At 38.2% G+C, this 19,681-nt stretch overlaps 1 protein-coding gene across 1 annotated transcript in view; it reads left to right on the top strand.

Annotated features, from left to right (window-relative positions):
• LOC115431221 (unconventional myosin-XVIIIa-like) overlaps positions 1-19,681 on the top strand; it is a 339,665-nt gene that overhangs the window by 87,739 nt on the left and 232,245 nt on the right. The window contains exons 3-4 of the mRNA XM_030151449.1: positions 14,036-14,123; positions 16,562-16,668. Of these exons, the coding sequence (XP_030007309.1) occupies positions 14,036-14,123; positions 16,562-16,668 (195 nt within the window). The remainder of the gene's footprint in view (positions 1-14,035; positions 14,124-16,561; positions 16,669-19,681) is intronic.

Here is a 19,681-nt window from a genome sequence, read left to right on the forward strand (position 1 = left end):
CTGATGTTAGTTGTGAACTAATAGAATCTGAACATTTGAACAGGATCTGAAACTGGAATGTCTGGAAAACAGAATTTCAGTTTGAACACAGTTTGAACATTTGCTGATAGAACATTAGATCCTGATGGGATCAAATACAAATGTGTTTAGTATTTGTGTAGATTTCTGGTGGAATTCAATTCTTCAAGGAAATAATCATTTAAAAAAAAAAGAAACAAACAAAAAATTGCCTTTTAACAGTATCATGATATATCGTATCATGATCCTAGTATTGTGATTTGTAGCGCATTGCCAGATTCTTGCCGATACACAGCCCTAGTGCTTATGCTGATGTCTGTACTAATTGTGTGCTGCACTGTGGGCGTGGCTGTATGCTTAGTGGGCGTGGCTGTATGCTCAGTGGGTGTGGCTGTAAACTCAGTGGGTGTGGCTGTATGTGGGTGTTGCTGTAAACTCAGTGGATGTGGCTGTATGATCAGTGGGCGTGGCTGTAAACTCTGTGGGTGTGGCTGTATGCTCAGTGGGCGTGGCTGTATGCTCAGTGGGTGTGGCTGTATTCTCAGTGGGCGTGGCTGTAAACTCAGTGGGCGTGGCTGAATGCTCAGTGGGTGTGGCTGTGTGCTCCGTGGGCGTGGCTGTATTCTCAGTGGGCGTGGCTGTATGCTCAGTGGGTGTGGCTGTATGATCAGTGGGCGTGGCTGTAAACTCAGTGGGTGTGGCTGTATGCTCAGTGGGCGTGGCTGTAAACTCAGTGGGCGTGGCTGTAAACTCAGTGGGTGTGGCTGTAGGCTGTAAACTCAGTGGGCGTGGCTGTAAACTCAGTGGGTGTGGCTGTAGGCTGTACGCTCAGTGGGCGTGGCTGTATGCTCAGTGGGTGTGGCTGTATTCTCAGTGGGCGTGGCTGTAAACTCAGTGGGTGTGGCTGTATGCTCAGTGGGTGTGGCTGTATGCGCAGTGGGCGTGGCTGTATGCTCAGTGGGCGTGGCTGTATGCTCAGTGGGCTCAGTGTTGTTGTGTTGCTGCTTTTGCCCTGTAGGAGGCGCCGCTCAGTCCCACAGAGGAGGCTCAGAGACGGCTGATGAGGATCTTCAATGCTCCTGTAAATAGTCTGAGCCTTTACTGAAGTCTGTCTGTGGGGGGGGGGGGGGGGGGGTAGGACACGTCTTTAGCAGAGGGAAGGCGCTGTAACTGCAGCAGTGTTAAAACGGACTCTTCTGTATCATAAACGTGCTCGTACTGCAGCCCCCTGGCTCAAAGCGCTGTTTCTTGTAGCTAAAGCTGTTTTTTTGGCACATGTCGTCCTGACTCTGGAGACTTTCCTCTTTTTCTTTTTCTCCTGCCAATTAAAGACTGCGCTGCTACACTGAGGATGGTAAAGCAGGACAGGGTAATTACTCCAGACTGAGAATTCAATACTAGATATTTCTAGCACCACAGCAGAACTTAGAGCAGGCGTTTCATTTTGATAATAAATATAAAACAGTCTTTTTCTACATACCTCCCATGTGTGTTAGTCATTATCTCAGAGTGCGATGCAGCAGCAAAACTCCAGGGAGTTTTTAATTGAGCGAGTTCAGAAAGTGTGAGTTTTTTATTGTTCACGAGATCAACTTGAATTTGGAACACAGTCAACCCACGAAAATCTGCCTCAGAGTTCCGCTAAGGAAGTGTTTGATTAAAACATAGAAAGGAATGTTCAGTAATTAGACACAAAACATATCTGTAATAATAGATCAGTTACAGTAGGACGCATCATACACACGTTAAAGTAAAAAATGCTGCCCAGCAGTAAGTCATCGAAACATGTATTTGAATTAGGGATGTAACCATTACCGGTATACCGATAAACGGTGGTAAAATCGCAGACGGTTAGTATTACCATTTAAATTCTAATTCTCATGATAACTGTGTTTGATTATCGCACTTTTAGGGGAAAAAACCCTATGTGAAGATCTGCTTTAATGTCAAATATTTGAGTAGAGTTTGAATTTATTACAATTTTGATTTTCTATACCTAATATTTGGAACCAATATTCAATTTTAAAGTCTGTGAAAAGGTTCGTTAAACATCTGTGTGTTATTTATGCAATAAATTATATACATTTTTCAAATTGGATTTTATATATTTTTGTGTGTTTTCTGTCCTTTTGTGTTTTTATAGTAGGTTAAAGTGAAAAAATAATAGACAGATGATCTAGATGAAGTTGTGCTGAAAAAACAGATCCAAACATGGGTATAGTAAACATTTGTTTCTATAGTATATAAAGGCCAAATCAAAAGGACTGAAAAACAGACAGAACAGACTCAGACCACTAAGGGTTAATATGTGAATGGTTCTGACACAGAAGGGACAGTGGGACTGTTATTTATTTCGTTTGTTTGTTGTTGTTTTTTTCAAAATACAACTTGGTTAAATAGTTTCAGTGTGTGTATTAGTACTTTTTGAACATTTTGAGCACAATTTCAATAATACCATGATAATAATAATGATGACCGTGATAATTTTGGTCACAATAACTGTGACATGAAATTTTCATATGGTTACATCCCTATTTCATATAGAACATTTTGCCACTCTAGCACCCTTAGTTCTACACATTTGTGCTTTTTGAACCTCTGTACGTCACATATTTCATATTTTGCTTTTTATGTTTTGAATCATATGTGGAAAACAGCAGTAGAGCAGTACATACCAACAAAATAACCTGAATATGAAAAGCCTCATACTGACTGGCACCAATAAAAGATGAGTGACAAGAAAGCTTTAAGAGGGCATCAGTCAAACCTTAAATAGTTTACAAGCACGGGGGAAGTACAATTAAATCAATTATTACATATCTGTAGGGATGTAATGATAAGAAAATTTCATATCAGGGTTATTGTGACTAAAATTATCACGGTAATCATTATTATCACAGTATTGTTGAAATTGTGCTCAAAATGTTCAAAAAGTACTGATACACTGAAATAATTTAACCAAGTTGTATTTTCAAAATAAAAAAAAAAACAAAATAGGCACAATGTACTTTCTGAAGATTTGAATGTTTCTGCAACAGAAGGTACATTGTGCCAGTTATTTTATTTGTTTTGTTGTTTTTTTTTCCAAATACAACTTGGTTAAATTCTTTCAGTGTGTGTATTAGTACTTTTTGAACATTTTGAGCACAATTTCAATAATAATAATAATGATAACCGTGATAATTTTGGTCCCAATAACCGTGATAATAATGATAACCATGATAATTTTGGTCCCAATAACCGCGATAATAATGATGACCGTGATAATTTTGGTCCCAATAACCGCGATAATAATGATGACCGTGATAATTTTGGTCCCAGTAACCCTGATATGAAATGTTGCTATGTTCCATCCCTACACTCCAGCCGTTCCAGTCAGTGAATCCTTTGCTTGTTCCATGTGTCCATGCCTGTCCTCTGTCTTCTGTCCTCTGTCTTCTGTCCTGTGTCCTCTGTCTTCTGTCCTCTGTCCTGTCCTCTGTCTTCTGTCCTCTGTCCTGTCTTCTGTCTTCTGTCCTCTGTCCTCTGTCTTGTCTTCTGTCCTCTGTCCTTTGTCCTCTGTCTTCTGTCCTCTGTCCTGTCCTCTGTCTTCTGTCCTCTGTCCTGTCTTCTGTCTTCTGTCCTCTGTCCTCTGTCCTGTCTTCTGTCCTCTGTCCTTTGTCCTCTGTCTTCTGTCCTCTGTCTTGTCTTCTGTCCTCTGTCCTGTCCTCTGTCTTCTGTCCTCTGTCTTCTGTCCTCTGTCCTTTGTCCTCTGTCTTCTGTCCTCTGTCTTCTGTCCTCTGTCCTCTGTCTTCTGTCCTCTGTCCTTTGTCCTCTGTCTTCTGTCCTCTGTCTTCTGTCCTCTGTCCTCTGTCTTGTCTTCTGTCTTCTGTCCTCTGTCCTGTCTTCTGTCCTCTGTCTTCTGTCCTCTGTCCTGTCTTCTGTCCTCTGTCCTTTGTCCTCTGTCTTCTGTCCTCTGTCTTGTCTTCTGTCTTCTGTCCTGTGTCTTCTGTCCTGTGTCCTCTGTCTTCTGTCCTCTGTCCTTTGTCTTCTGTCCTCTGTCCTGTCTTCTGTCCTCTGTCCTGTCCTCTGTCCTCTGTCTTCTGTCCTCTGTCTTGTCTTCTGTCCTCTGTCTTCTGTCTTCTGTCCTCTGTCCTTGTCCTCTGTCTTCTGTCCTCTGTCTTCTGTCCTCTGTCCTCTGTCTTGTCTTCTGTCCTCTGTCTTCTGTCCTCTGTCCTGTCTTCTGTCCTCTGTCCTCTGTCTTCTGTCCTCTGTCTTGTCTTCTGTCTTCTGTCCTGTGTCTTCTGTCCTCTGTCCTGTGTCCTCTGTCTTCTGTCCTCTGTCTTCTGTCTTCTGTCCTCTGTCTTCTGTCCTCTGTCCTGTCTTCTGTCCTCTGTCTTCTGTCCTCTGTCCTCTGTCTTCTGTCCTCTGTCTTCTGTCCTCTGTCCTCTGTCTTGTCTTCTGTCCTCTGTCTTCTGTCCTCTGTCCTGTCTTCTGTCCTCTGTCTTCTGTCCTCTGTCCTCTGTCTTCTGTCCTCTGTCTTCTGTCCTCTGTCTTGTCTTCTGTCCTCTGTCTTCTGTCCTCTGTCCTGTCTTCTGTCCTCTGTCTTCTGTCCTCTGTCCTGTCCTCTGTCCTCTGTCCTCTGTCTTCTGTCCTCTGTCTTGTCTTCTGTCCTCTGTCTTCTGTCTTCTGTCCTCTGTCCTTTGTCCTCTGTCTTCTGTCCTCTGTCTTCTGTCCTCTGTCCTCTGTCTTGTCTTCTGTCCTCTGTCTTCTGTCCTCTGTCCTGTCTTCTGTCCTCTGTCCTCTGTCTTCTGTCCTCTGTCTTGTCTTCTGTCCTGTGTCTTCTGTCCTCTGTCCTGTGTCCTCTGTCTTCTGTCCTCTGTCTTCTGTCTTCTGTCCTCTGTCTTCTGTCCTCTGTCTTGTCTTCTGTCTTCTGTCCTTTGTCCTCTGTCTTCTGTCCTCTGTCTTCTGTCCTCTGTCTTGTCTTCTGTCCTCTGTCTTCTGTCCTCTGTCCTCTGTCTTCTGTCCTCTGTCTTCTGTCCTCTGTCCTCTGTCTTGTCTTCTGTCCTCTGTCTTCTGTCCTCTGTCTTCTGTCCTCTGTCTTGTCTTCTGTCTTCTGTCCTCTGTCTTCTGTCCTCTGTCCTGTGTCCTCTGTCTTCTGTCCTCTGTCCTTTGTCTTCTGTCCTCTGTCCTGTCTTCTGTCCTCTGTCCTGTCCTCTGTCCTCTGTCCTCTGTCTTCTGTCCTCTGTCTTGTCTTCTGTCTTCTGTCTTCTGTCCTCTGTCCTCTGTCCTCTGTCTTGTCTTCTGTCCTCTGTCTTCTGTCCTCTGTCCTGTCTTCTGTCCTCTGTCCTTTGTCCTCTGTCTTCTGTCCTCTGTCTTCTGTCCTCTGTCTTGTCTTCTGTCCTCTGTCTTCTGTCCTCTGTCTTCTGTCCTCTGTCTTGTCTTCTGTCCTCTGTCTTCTGTCCTCTGTCTTGTCTTCTGTCTTCTGTCCTCTGTCTTCTGTCCTCTGTCCTCTGTCCTCTGTCTTGTCTTCTGTCCTCTGTCTTCTGTCCTCTGTCCTGTCTTCTGTCCTCTGTCCTTTGTCCTCTGTCTTCTGTCCTCTGTCTTCTGTCCTCTGTCTTGTCTTCTGTCCTCTGTCTTCTGTCCTCTGTCTTCTGTCCTCTGTCTTGTCTTCTGTCCTCTGTCTTCTGTCCTCTGTCTTCTGTCCTCTGTCCTGTCTTCTGTCCTCTGTCCTTTGTCCTCTGTCTTCTGTCCTCTGTCTTCTGTCCTCTGTCTTGTCTTCTGTCCTCTGTCTTCTGTCCTCTGTCTTCTGTCCTTTGTCCTCTGTCTTCTGTCCTCTGTCTTCTGTCCTCTGTCTTGTCTTCTGTCTTCTGTCCTCTGTCTTCTGTCCTCTGTCTTCTGTCCTCTGTCTTGTCTTCTGTCTTCTGTCCTCTGTCTTCTGTCCTCTGTCTTCTGTCCTCTGTCTTGTCTTCTGTCTTCTGTCCTCTGTCTTCTGTCCTCTGTCTTCTGTCCTCTGTCTTGTCTTCTGTCTTCTGTCCTCTGTCTTCTGTCCTCTGTCCTCTGTCCTCTGTCTGTCTTCTGTCCTCTGTCTCTGTCCTCTGTCCTGTCTTCTGTCCTCTGTCCTTTGTCCTCTGTCTTCTGTCCTCTGTCTTCTGTCCTCTGTCTTGTCTTCTGTCCTCTGTCTTCTGTCTTCTGTCTTCTGTCCTCTGTCTTCTGTCCTCTGTCCTGTCTTCTGTCCTCTGTCCTTTGTCCTCTGTCTTCTGTCCTCTGTCTTCTGTCCTCTGTCTTGTCTTCTGTCCTCTGTCTTCTGTCCTCTGTCTTCTGTCCTCTGTCTTGTCTTCTGTCTTCTGTCCTCTGTCTTCTGTCCTCTGTCTTGTCTTCTGTCTTCTGTCCTCTGTCTTCTGTCCTCTGTCTTCTGTCCTCTGTCTTGTCTTCTGTCCTCTGTCTTCTGTCCTCTGTCTTCTGTCCTCTGTCTTGTCTTCTGTCTTCTGTCCTCTGTCTTCTGTCCTGTGCACTCTTTCATGCTGCTCTTGTGTTTTTTTTCTGTCTTCTCTTCTGTCCATGCGTCCTCTTCACTCACTCTGCTTCTGCTGCTGCTGTTTTCTTTTGTCTGGCTGAAGCTCACTCCGGCGGTCAGTGTTTCGTCTGCTGTTCCAGCCCCCGTGGCCCCCCCCCAGGCCCCCCCCCTCCAGGTACCCCGGCCCTGCAGCCTCGTCCCTCTGGGCCTCCTGACTGCAGTTTGTACTGGTGTGGTTTGTCAGAGCGTAAGGCCGCCAGTCCTTCTAACTTTTCCCCCTTTCTCATCCCACGTTGAAAACAACCCTGTGTGTTGGTTCTTCTCGTCCACATCTGCACTTTGAACTGTTTGACAAGATGGAAACGATGGAAGGAAGGACAAATGGAATGCTTTCATTATCTGGCATGACAAGAAAAAACAAAAAAAACATACTTTATGCAGAATTTTGACTTATTTTTATCCTCATAGCACAATTATCTAACTCAGACAGATGGACAAAAGTATGTGGACATGGTGAACCCAGGTGTTTGTGTTCTAACAGAGGTCTGGGATCCAAAACAATAAGGACTAATGTCAGAGTAGAGTTGGATATTATGGGATAGATATCCTATTGATTATTAATATTGATATTTGTGTGTGTGAGCCTCCTGAGCAGGACATCTGACAGCTGCAGACATGATGTGTCCACAGATTTATGTCCACAGAGTTTAGAAATATCAGTATTTGACTGGAGTTTAATGGTCGATTTTTCTGCCTCAGTCAGATGTGATGAAAGTAGATGGTTAGCAAAAAACATCTGAAAAATGAAGAAAACAATCAACAAAATGAACAGAAATGACCAGAATAATCAGCAAAATGAACAAAAATGGACAAAATAATAAAAAAATAAGTTTAAAAAGACCAAAATAATCAGCAAAATTAACAAAAATGGACAAAATAATTTAAAAAAACAAGTTTAAAAAGACCAAAATAATCAGCAAAATGAACAAAAAAGACCAAAATAATTCAACAAATAAGTTTAAAAAGACCAAAATAATCAGCAAAATGAACAAAAATGGACAAAATAATAAAAAAAAAAACAAGTTTAAAAAGACCAAAATAATCAGCAAAATGAACAAAAATGGACAAAATAATTTAAAAAACAAGTTTAAAAAGACCAAAATAATCAGCAAAATGAACAAAAATGGACAAAATAATAAAAAAAAAAAACAAGTTTAAAAAGACCAAAATAATCAGCAAAATGAACAAAAATGGACAAAATAATCAGTAAAATGAACAAATCCATGTAAACGTAGTTGTTACTCCACTATCTGAACATCAGTGTGTGTTTGCGTTGAATCCAGGTGTTTGTGTTCTAACAGGCTCTGGGATCCAGAACTATAAGGACTAATGTAAGAGTAGAGTTGGATATTATGGGATAGATATCATTACATTGTTTAGTTTGGTTTAAATTGTTAGCTTTTATTCCAAACTTTGATTCCTCTAACACTGAATTTTATTTTCTTTTTTCCTCCATGACTGATGTTCAATGTTCTTCCTCTAAATGTCTCTAATATTTTTCCTGCTCTGACTGTAAATGATCATTTCCATCTACTGTCATCACATCTGAGGAAGAAAACTCGACCATTAAACTTTAAGGAAATACTGATGTTTGTAAACTAAATGGACGTAAATATTGGGACACATCATGTCTGCAGCTGTAACATGTTATCTTTCATGCTGATTTGACACCAATATTGATAATCAATATGATGCAGACCAAGGTAATTATCGTTAATGAAAACTAACAAAATGACAAAAACTAGAACATTTTCGTTAAGTGAAATAAATAAAAACTATAATTAAAAGAAAAAAAACATAACTAACTGAAACTGTATTGTGTGTTTACAAAACTAACTAAAACGGATAAAAATTATGGATAAAATTCCCTTTGTTTTTTATCTTTGTCGATGTCAGATTGATATGAAATCGATTTATTTCACTGTAGTAATTTTAGGTAGTGGCACCATATAATATTTAAGGGTCCGTCACTTGTGTTCACTGTGGTTTCCAGTCGTCTTCTGGTCCCCACTCTACCTGGAAACATGGAGACTAAAGCAGCAGAGTCCTGTCTGGGATTGATTTGAAAAGGACACAGAGAAGAAGAGAAGAGAGAGGAAAAAAAGAGAAATTGGATGTTTTTGGGTGATTTTTAGGTGGTTTTTGGATTTTTGTGGTTTTTGGTGATTTTTAGGTGGTTTTTGGGTAGTTTCTGGGTTATTTTTAGGTGGGTTTTTTTTATTTTTTGGTGATTTTTAGGTGGTTTTGGTGATTTGTAGGTGGTTTTGGGGTGGTTTTTTTGGTTTTTGGTGATATTTAGGTGGTTTTGGTGATTTTTAGGGGATTTTTAGGTGGTCCTGTCTGGGATTTATTTAAATAAAAGATATGAAAAAACTAAAACTAAACTAAAACAAAATGAATTAAAACAAACTGAATTAGAGAAAAAAAAAAGTCCAAACCAAATAAAACTAAACTATAATGAAAAATCCAAAACTATTAGAACCTTGATACAGACCGCTGTTAGAAAAGAAACACCTGAATTCAACGTGTCCACATACTTTTGTCCATTTGTGTATGAGTCAAGGTTCTAATAGTTGTGGATTTTTCATTATAGTTTAGTTTTATTTAGTTTGGACTTTTTTTTCTCTAATTCTTTTAGTGTTTATTCGTTTTTAGAGCAGTTTTGATAGTTTTTATTAGTGTCGTGTTTTCTGAATGCTTAGTTTTAGTTTAGTTTAGGTTTAGGTTTAGGTTTAGTTTTAGTTTAGGTTTAGGTTTAGTTTTACTTTAGTTTAGGTTTAGTTTAGTTTTAGTTTAGTTTAGGTTTAGTTTAGTTTTAGTTTAGTTTAGGTTTAGTTTAGTTTAGTTTTAGTTTAGTTTAGTTTAGGTTTAGTTTAGGTTTAGTTTAGTTTAGGTTTAGTTTAGTTTTAGTTTAGTGTAGGTTTAGGTTTAGTTTAGGTTTAGTTTAGTTTTAGTTTAGTTTAGTTTAGTTTAGTTTAGTTTTAGTATTAGTTTAGGTTTGGTTTGGTTTAGTTTAGGTTTAGTTTAGTTTTAGTTTAGTTTTAGTTTAGTTTTAGTTTAGTTTAGTTTAGTTTAGTTTAGTTTAGTTTTAGTTTAGGTTTAGTTTAGTTTTAGTATTAGTTTAGGTTTGGTTTGGTTTAGTTTAGTTTAGGTTTAGTTTAGTTTAGTTTTAGTATTAGTTTAGGTTTGGTTTGGTTTGGTTTAGTTTTAGTTTAGTTTAGTTTAGTTTAGTTTAGTTTAGTTTAGTTTTAGTATTAGTTTAGGTTTGGTTTGGTTTGGTTTAGTTTTAGTTTTAGTTTAGTTTAGGTTTAGTTTAGTTTAGTTTTAGTATTAGTTTAGGTTTGGTTTGGTTTAGTTTAGTTTAGGTTTAGTTTAGTTTAGTTTTAGTATTAGTTTAGGTTTGGTTTAGTTTAGTTTAGTTTAGGTTTAGTTTAGTTTAGTTTAGTATTAGTTTAGGTTTGGTTTAGTTTAGTTTAGTTTTAGTTTAGTTTAGTTTAGTTTTAGTATTAGTTTAGGTTTGGTTTGGTTTGGTTTAGTTTTAGTTTTAGTTTAGTTTAGGTTTAGTTTAGGTTTGGTTTAGTTTAGTTTAGTTTTAGTTTAGTTTAGTTTAGTTTAGTTTTAGTTTAGTATTAGTATTAGTTTCAGTTTTTTCATATGTTTGATCTTCCGTCCTATTCAGAGAAATCAGTGAGGTGACCCTGGACCCTTTATTTGGGGGTGGGGTTATGGCGGCTCTGACTGAGCACACACACACACACACACACACACACATGGACAGTAGGATGGATAAATCCCCTATAGCAGGTGGGAGGGGCTTATGTAGGTGGGGGTGCCATCCATACACAACGTCATTTATGTGAAAACGAAACTGAAACGTTCCATTCTTTCACCGTTGTCCTCCTGACCTGTGTTCCACCGCTGATCTGAGACCAAAGTTTTACATGTTCTATCCTGTATCAATATTGACAAAGACGAAAACGAAGGGAATTTTATCCATAATTTCCATACGTTTTGGTTAGTTTTGTAAACACACAATACAGTTTCAGTTAGTTAGTTTTTTTTTCTTTTAATTAGAGTTTTTATTTATTTCAGTTGACGAAAAATGTTTCTTTCAATTTTAGTGTTTGTCATTTCGTTCATTTTCGTTAACGTTAATAACCTTTGTATGAGTTAGACAGTTTTGCTATGAGGCTAACGGTGTGTTTGACCAGTTTAGGCCTGTTCCTTGTGTTACAGTGCTGATTATTTTCTGGATGGTTTAATCTCTGTTAATCCGACGCAGCTCTTTAGTCACATTATGTTTGGACTGAACACACAGAGATTAAATTGTCCAAATTTTGACTCATCTCCGTCATCCGGTGCCTTTCAGCTCCTCCTATTTCCGCTGCTTTTTCCTTTGCTGTGTCTCCGAGCTGCATCTTTCAAACATTAGCTGTGCTTTCATGGCCAGTGTTTGATCCGTCTGACTGAAACTGTGTCCAATCCATCACCCAGTGTTCAACCCAAATGGAGCGAATGTGCACAAATAATAGGTTTAGAACAGTGACAGACATGCTTAAGTGTTCACATGGTGTGTGTTGAGCCGCATTCTGTCAGAAATTCCCATTCTGTAATAAAAGTTCAAAAATGTAATAAGAATGTCACGTCATTTTGTAATAAAGCCGCATGATGTAATAAACTGACGCATTTTGTAATAAACTACCTCAATGCATTATGTAGTAAATTTTTTCACATTATGTAGTAAGTTATTACAGTTTGAGGAACTTATTACAAAATGCACTGGACACATTTTTATTTTCAGGAAAATGTCATGTGCTAAATTAATCTTTAAACTGTGGTTAAAGTTCTGATTCCATTACCTGGAGCTCCTGTGACTAACTTCTTCTAAATTGCTCTGAAATTATATTAATCTGGATTGTTATTACATAATGAACCATGTTATTACATTTTTTAAAGATAAAAATGTGTCAAGTGCATTTTGTAATAAATTTCTCAAATTGTAATAACTTACTACATAATGTGAAAACATTTACTACATAATGCACTGAGGTAGTTTATTACAACATGTGTCAGTTTATTACATAATGCAGTTTTATTACAAGATGACGTGACATTCTTATTACATTTGGAACTTTTATTACAGAATGGGAATTCATGACATACTGCGGCTCAGCATGTGTCTCAGGTGTGTGGGCTGTAAACCCAGCGCTCCCACCTCCTGCTCTGTCTGTGTCCGTACACTGTGTCTGTTGCTTGTGTCTAACTGTGACCTTTGACCTGTTCATGCTGACCGATCACCAGGGATCAGTGGAGGAGGACCCTGTAGCGCTGCTTCAGGCATCTCATACTGCAGATAAACAGTCCCAGGTCTGGATTTAAACTGGTGTCTGCCTGTGTGTGATCCACCCACAGCTCATACACACACACACACACACACACACACACACACACACCTCTGCTGTGTTTTCGTTGTCATCCTTTTGCTTGTGCAGTGCATTGTGCCTTGATCACTTTCCCCATCAATGAGCCCTGACTATGAAAATCCCATAACTGGGAGTATAATCTGATAATTGCTGTGATCACATACGACACGTTTGCATGCACTTCAGATATACGATAATGGACAAACCCTGGTTTACATGTTTCAGTCCATTATTGGATTTCTTTCAGAGTACGTACTAACGTTATGATGTAAGACGTACACTTCCTGTCATTTTCAAAACATCCGGTGTTGTCTTGTTACCAACTGAAATACTTTATGTCCATAAAGGAGTAGGAAGAAGCTGAGCTCATGTTAACTCCAGTTTTACATGACGTATCTAATCAGGTAATGTGTACAGTCCATAGAACGAACAGGTCAGCCATAAAATGACAGAAAAACAGAACAAATAATTACATAACATCAGTAACTATTACTGTTGTACTCATGTTTGTGAGGTTTTTACACATAAAACACTTGTACACTGTAAAAAAAATAAAAAAATAAAAATAAAAAAAAACAGCAGGGGCACTGAAAAAATACTGCAAAATAACAGAAAATAACCAGCTTATAAAAATACAGTAATTTTCCATATTCTGAATTCAACTACGTTCATAAATTTAGAATAAAAAAATTCAGATGCAAAAAATTCAGATCGCACATCCAGGACACCAAAGATAAGCAATGATTCTATCTCAAGTCGAACCGACAGCCAGCCAATCCAGTTACGTTAAGTTGGTCATGTGACACCGATGCAGGAAGATGGTCAGCACGGATGTGTGATCTAAATTTTTTGTATCTGAATTTTTGTAATTCTAAATTTATGAACATAGTTGAATTCAAAGTAAAAAAATTCAGATACTTAATTTCAGTGCAAAAAAAATTCAGATTTTCTTGTTAAATTTTTTTGTTTTTGCACATTGTCTGTACACTGTAAAGAAAAGAAACAAAAAAACAAAAACAGTATTATTCCGGCAGCAGGGGCGCTGAAAAAATTCCTGTTAAATAACAGAAAATAACCATCTCATAAAAATACAGTAATTTTCCATAATTCAAATACAGTTTTTTTGCTCTAACTTTACATGAGATTTTGCATATTTTTTGACTTTTTAATGTTTAATAAAGAATATTTACATGTATTAAAACAATCCAATTCCCTATAAATATATATATAAATAAATTTCAGTGAGACTCAGTTGTCCAATCCACTGATAAAAACTGTATTTGGACAGTTTATCAGTGCTTATACATGTTATACATTCACACAAATACATTTATTCAACATTTTTGTTGTGAAACCTCCTGTAATTACACAAGATATTTGTCAATGAACAAACAAGTCTGGTTCAGCTGACAGAACTAATACTTCTGTTACGGTTAACTGTCAGTAATTTTATCTGGTCTTATTATTGTTTTTTTTTTACAGTATTAAACTTTAAATTAACAGTTTAATCTCATAAATAGAAAAGAAATATTTGTGAAATTACGATACATTTGTAAATGTATTTTAACTGTATTTTTCTGTGAAAAAAGAAAAAAAAATTCTTTTAAAAAATTGAAATTTTATGGTTATTCACAGTTACAGTTTCTTCGTGTTATGAAACATTTGACATGTAAAATCACAGTCTATTTTTGTCATTTCATTGATATTTTCCTGTATCTGAAAAATACAGGAAAAATCTGTCAAATAAACAGTGAAAATCCTGTTCAATTCCAGATTTTTTACAGTGTATCCTTGGTTCCCACACCACCTGCCTGGTTCGTTCATGTGTGTCTGCTCTGGTTTTTCACACACATGGTCTCACTCCCCCTCCCTTCGGGGTCATGGGTCAGTTCTCGTCGGACTGTAGTAACCCATCTGACCCCCCCGTGGTCCACTGCATGGTCCTCTGCCCCCCCACCCCCCACTCCTTCAGCATGTCCCAGTGTCACCTGTACCTGAGTCCCTTCTGTCCACTCACGCCTCTGTGTCTTTCCTCCAGGTGAAGACTGAGGAGCAGATCGCTGCTGAACAGGCCTGGTATGGATCAGAGAAGGTCTGGCTGGTCCACAAAGACGGCTTCTCTCTGGGTGAGTGGGATGAAAAAGAAGTCTGCCATATTGGAAAAAAACACTGACATTGTGATTTTTTTTAACCCTGCGATATGGAAAAAATACTCAGGAGGATATAATACAGTGTTCTTCAACCCTGGGGTCAGGACCACATGTGGGGTCGCCTGGAATTTCTAGTAACTGATAAAAAAAAAAAGACCAAACAAAAAAAAAAAAACATGCTAAAGTAGGGCTGCTCGATTTTAGAAAAAACAAAAAAAAATCACGATTATTTTAGCGATAATTGAAATCACGATTACTAAAAACGATTATTTGTTAAGCTTAAAGTTGTTTATTTTTTTCTTGCAAAACAATGTAAAATATACTCTTTAAACATAAATAAAGCTTTTAACCATTAAAACAAAGTATGTTCACTTTTGTACGAAACAAAAAAATCTTTGAATGCAAATAAGTGTACTGTAAATTCAAGTATGTTTCCTTTTGTAAATAAATAATGCACTGGAATTAAACTGCTATAGACTTGCCATAGAACTGGAGCAATAAAAAAAAAAAGCTCACGTAAAGAGCAAATTATAAATTCAAGTATGTTCAATATAGTATGAAACAGTAAATTCAGTGGCGTGCCGTGAGGTTTCAGTTCAGGTCTTCTGTTTACATCAGCCATCTGGAATACGCACGTTAGGGTTATATGGGTTAGGGTTAGGTTAATACGGGAGTTGCAGCGTAAAGAGATTCGGAAACTGAAGATTGCATTGTGGACGAAGTTGTAGACGGAGTTGTTTTTATGTGTTTTAGTTTTTCATAAGATTATGATAACGGTGGCGGTGGTTAAACTTCAGATGGTTAAAAAGGTTTGTTGTGTTAGCGGTCGGTGCGGACACAACTACAAAACACTTTTTGCACGTGATGTGTTTTTGCTCTTCATCTTCTTCATCAAACCCAAAGTGATTCCATACAATTGAATTGGACTTGCCTTTTTTGTTTACCAAGCACTTCTGCTGTGATTCTCCTGCTGTTTTTCCAGACCGCTAGGTACAACTGTCCTCTTGGGGTGGACCTGCCGGCTAGCAGGCAGCAGTAGCTTAGAGGGGGGCGGGGCAGAGCAGCTCATGGTAGCTTGCGTGCGCGTGAATTAAAACAACTCAAAATTAATAATCGTTTTTTCTCGATTACATAATTTTTGTAATCGTTGCGTGTAATAATCGAAATCGTAATTGAATTTCGATTAATTGCACAGCCCTGTGCTAAAGGGACAAGGTTTCCCTGTAAAAGGATCGACGTCATTCCAGTGCAAACTTTGGTGCTGCTGGTGGGTACAGACCCCAGGTGGACCTCTACATCAGACCCTCTGTCCTCCTCATTTCAGTTGAACCCTTTGAACACTGGTTTCAGATGTTTGTGGTGCAAGATTTGATCAGTTTGAGAAAGAACAGACTGGACCACACAACTGAAAAAGGGCATTGGGAGCAGATAAAGCAGTGTTTTTGAACCTTAGGGTCTGGACCCCACGTACGGTCGTCTGGAATTCAAATGGGATCAGCTGAAATTACTAGTAATTGATAAAAAAAAAAAATTAAAACTTACAAATTAAAATTTAGGGCGACTCGGTGGTGCAGTGGTTAGCACTGGTGCCTCACAGACAGAAGGTCCTGGGTTCGATTCCAACACCAGTCGAATGGGGGTGGGATCTTTCTGTGTGGAGTTTGCATGTTCTCCCCGTGTCTGCGTGGGTTCTCTCTGGTACTCTGGCTCCTCCCACCATCCAAACACATGCACTGATAGGTTAATTGGTTAATCTAAATTGTCCATAGGTGTGAATGTGACAGTGACTGTTTGTCTCTATATGTTCAGTCTGTGATGAACTGGTCACATGTCCAGGGTGAACCCCGCCTTCACCCCTATGTAGCTGGGATAGGCTCCAAGAGACCCCCGTGACCCTAGTGAGGATAAAGCGGGTTCAGAAAATGAATGAATAATAAAAATTTACATTATATAGTCTAAATGTTGTCTAAAATTAACATTTATTTGTAACATAATACAGCAAACTATTACATGATCCAAAACAAATTCATTTTAGCCAAAAAAAGTCTGTTTTGAATGTCTGGGGTCACCTGAAATTTGTGACGTTAAACTGGGGTCAGGAGTAAAACAGGTTGGAAACCACTGAGATAACAGCTGTGTGGTGCCCACATAAATGATCAAACAAATTGTGTTTCCTCTTGTTGTGGCGACAGGTGCGAGACACAGGTACACAGAACACATGTTTCATTTAGGGATGGAACCATATAAACATTTCATATCACAGTTATTGTGACCACAATTATCACGGTTATCATTATTATTGCGGTATTGTTGAAAATGTGCTCAAAATGTTCAGAAAGTACTGATACACACACTGAAAGAATTTAATCAAGGGTTCTCTGTGAATGTTTGTCTTTCTTCTTTCTTTCATTCAGCCACCGTGGTGAAGACAGAGCCAGGCTCCCTACCAGAGGGCAAAGTCAAGATCAAACTGGAGCATGATGGGACGGTACTGGACGTGGATGAAGATGACATTGAGAAGGTGAGTGGGAGCTGGGCATGGGGGGGGGGGGGGGGTAAAGTCTGTGTGGAGCCAAATCTGACATTTATCTGTGTTAGAAAAGCATTAGTGGGTGGGTGGAGTCAGGATGACGTTAGGGGCGGGGCCAAAAGTAGCTATGACACAGTCTATGTCACAGGTGTCCAACATGCGTCCTGGGGGCCAAATCTGGCCCCCCTCGGTCAAAGGTTCCATTCCGGCCCTGCAGGATGAAAGTGCAAAACTGAACCTGAACAGTCCAGGTTGTCCAAATCCTTTTGGTTCAGGTTCCACATCCAGACCAATGTGATCTACAGTCAAAACAACAACACAATAAACCAGAAATAATGACGACCACAAAATTTCTTTGTGAAAAATTACACTGTAAAAAAAACAAACAAAAAAAAAACATTAAAAAAATGGTTATATTCCAGCAGCTGGGGCGCCAAAAAAATCCTGTAAAATAACAGAAAATAACCATCTCATAAAAATACGGTAATTTTCCATAATTAAAATACAATTTTTTGCCCTAACTTTAGATGAGATTTTGCATATTTTTTTTTTACTTTTAATGTTTAATAAAGAATATTTACATGTATTAAAACAATCCAATTTCCTATAAATATATATATAAATAATTTTCAGTGAGACTCAGTTGTCCAATCCACTGATAAAAACTGTATTTGGACAGTTTATCAGTGCTTATACATGTTATACAGTCACAGAAATACATTTATTCAACAGTTTTGTTGTGAAACCTCCTGTAATTACACAAGATATTTGTCAATGAACTAACAAGTCTGGTTCAACTGACAGAACTAATACTTCTGTTACCGTTAACTGTCAGGAATTTTATCAGGTTTTATTTTATTAATTTTTTTTTTTACAGTATTAAACTTTAAATTAACAGTTTAATCTCATAAATAGAAAAGAAATATTTGTGAAATTATGACACATTTGCAAATGTATTTTAACTGTATTTTTCTGTGAAAAAAAAAAAATCTTTTTAAAAAATAGAAATTTAATGGTTATTCACAGTTACAGTTTTTTCATGTTGTTTTACATTTGACATGTAAAACCACAGTCTATTGTTGGAATTTCATTAATATTTTCCTTTATCTTAAAAATACAGGAAAAATCTGTAAAATAAAACAGTGGAAATTCTGTTAAAGTACAGATTTTTTTTACAATGTATGTGGAAAAAATGTAAGTGAAAAAAATATTACACTGTGAAAATATTTACATTTACAAAACTATTCTTTCACAATAAAATACAAATAAATCCATAAATAAAAACACAGATGAACAACCTGAACTGTGCAGTTTGAACAATATTCTGCCTGTTCCTAAATGTTTGGTGCATTTATGGATTCACTGGGATCTGCAGTTGTGTTCAGAATAACAGATGGAATATTGGAGGAACTGTTCACATTTTAGTTCAAACTCCAACATTTGAACAATATTCTGTCTGTTCCCAAATGTTTATGGAACACTGTGTGGAAATGGACATGTAGAAATAAGAAGTCCAGGCAGAAGAGTGTTCAAATGGCACTAATTTTTCAAATGAAATTTCTGTTTTTTCAGGTTATTCACATCTTTTTTGTAAAATGTACATATTTTCATAATTGGATTTTTTTGTACTAAACCAAAAAGAAAAACTTGGATTTGTCATTATTTACAGGTTATGAAGTCATTATTTTCCTGGTGTGGCCCACTGCAGATCGAACTGGGCTGAATATGGAACTGAACTAAAATGAGTTGGACAGCTCTGGTCTGTGACAGGCTCTGTAATGATCCAAACATAAGCATGAAGCAGAAACAGCGGTTCTTCCTCCTGTTTGGTGCTTAGTTCAGTGCATTTATCAGGTGATGACAGATTGGATCAGTCCTTTGAGTGGCAGTGGTTTCACTGGTGGTTTGTGGAATATTCAACCCCCCCCCCCCCCCACACACACACACACACACCACCACACTGCTCTCATCAATAATGTAGAAACCATATTTTATACATTTGCAGATTTTTCACCTCTTATCATCAGTGAAAATGGACTTGTTGGTTAGGGCTGTTACAAAATACCAGTTTTGCAATATATCGCGATATTTCATTTCACAATACTGTATCCATATTAAAAAGTACTGTATCGATATTTGTAGGTATTTATTCAAATGCAGATATTGTGGAGGTTCAGTTTTGTTTTTCGGTTTTCTTTATTGTTTAGATTTTATGTGTTATTTAACACTCTTTTATTAAATCATGGTTATTGGAAGCATCCTAAAAACACCTTTTCCGTCTGAGAGGCAGATGGGAGTTCCTTTGTTGGGACTGCACAAAAATAATGTGATGATGTTCATTCATGTTCTATTTGTTCATAACTAACAAACCAAAAATTGCCTTTTTAACAGTATTGTGATATATCGTGACGTATCGTATTGTGATTTGTATGGTATTGCCAGATTCTTGCCAATAACAGAGTTCCTGTGGGGTCTTACAAAGTCTTAAAAGTGTGGAATTTACAAATCTGCATGTAATACCTTAAAAAAGCCTTTAAAATGTTGTTTGTTTAATTTTCTCTTGCTGTTTATGATGTGCAATTAAATAAATAAATCAATAAAAGGTATTCAGTTTGATATGGTAGGCCCTCAGTTCGGTTGTCATAAACTCGTTGGCTGTGTTGTGTTTAAAGGCGTTTGGTAAATGTCCAAACTGCAAAGACAGTAACATTAGTCGACTCAGTTCCACCTGTTCCAACCAGATAATTTATACTGAAATTAGGAACCGATTATCGCTGACTTTCCAGCCCCCGGAGAGAAATTACTCTGGACGATGGGAATCGAGGCATTGGAGTAAATAAAAATATTTTCCTAAATTCTAGCGGTTATGAATTTTTGCCAGTATGGCTGTGAAATAGGCATTAAATTCTGTTCTAAGTCGTCTTAAAAAGGTCTTAAAAACTTGTAGAAACCTGAATAACCCGTTGTTTAGTGTACGGCTGCACAATATTGGAACAAACTGACA

The sequence above is a fragment of the Sphaeramia orbicularis genome, chromosome 13 (genome assembly GCF_902148855.1).
Source record: "Sphaeramia orbicularis chromosome 13, fSphaOr1.1, whole genome shotgun sequence".
Classification (NCBI taxonomy): domain Eukaryota; kingdom Metazoa; phylum Chordata; class Actinopteri; order Kurtiformes; family Apogonidae; genus Sphaeramia; species Sphaeramia orbicularis.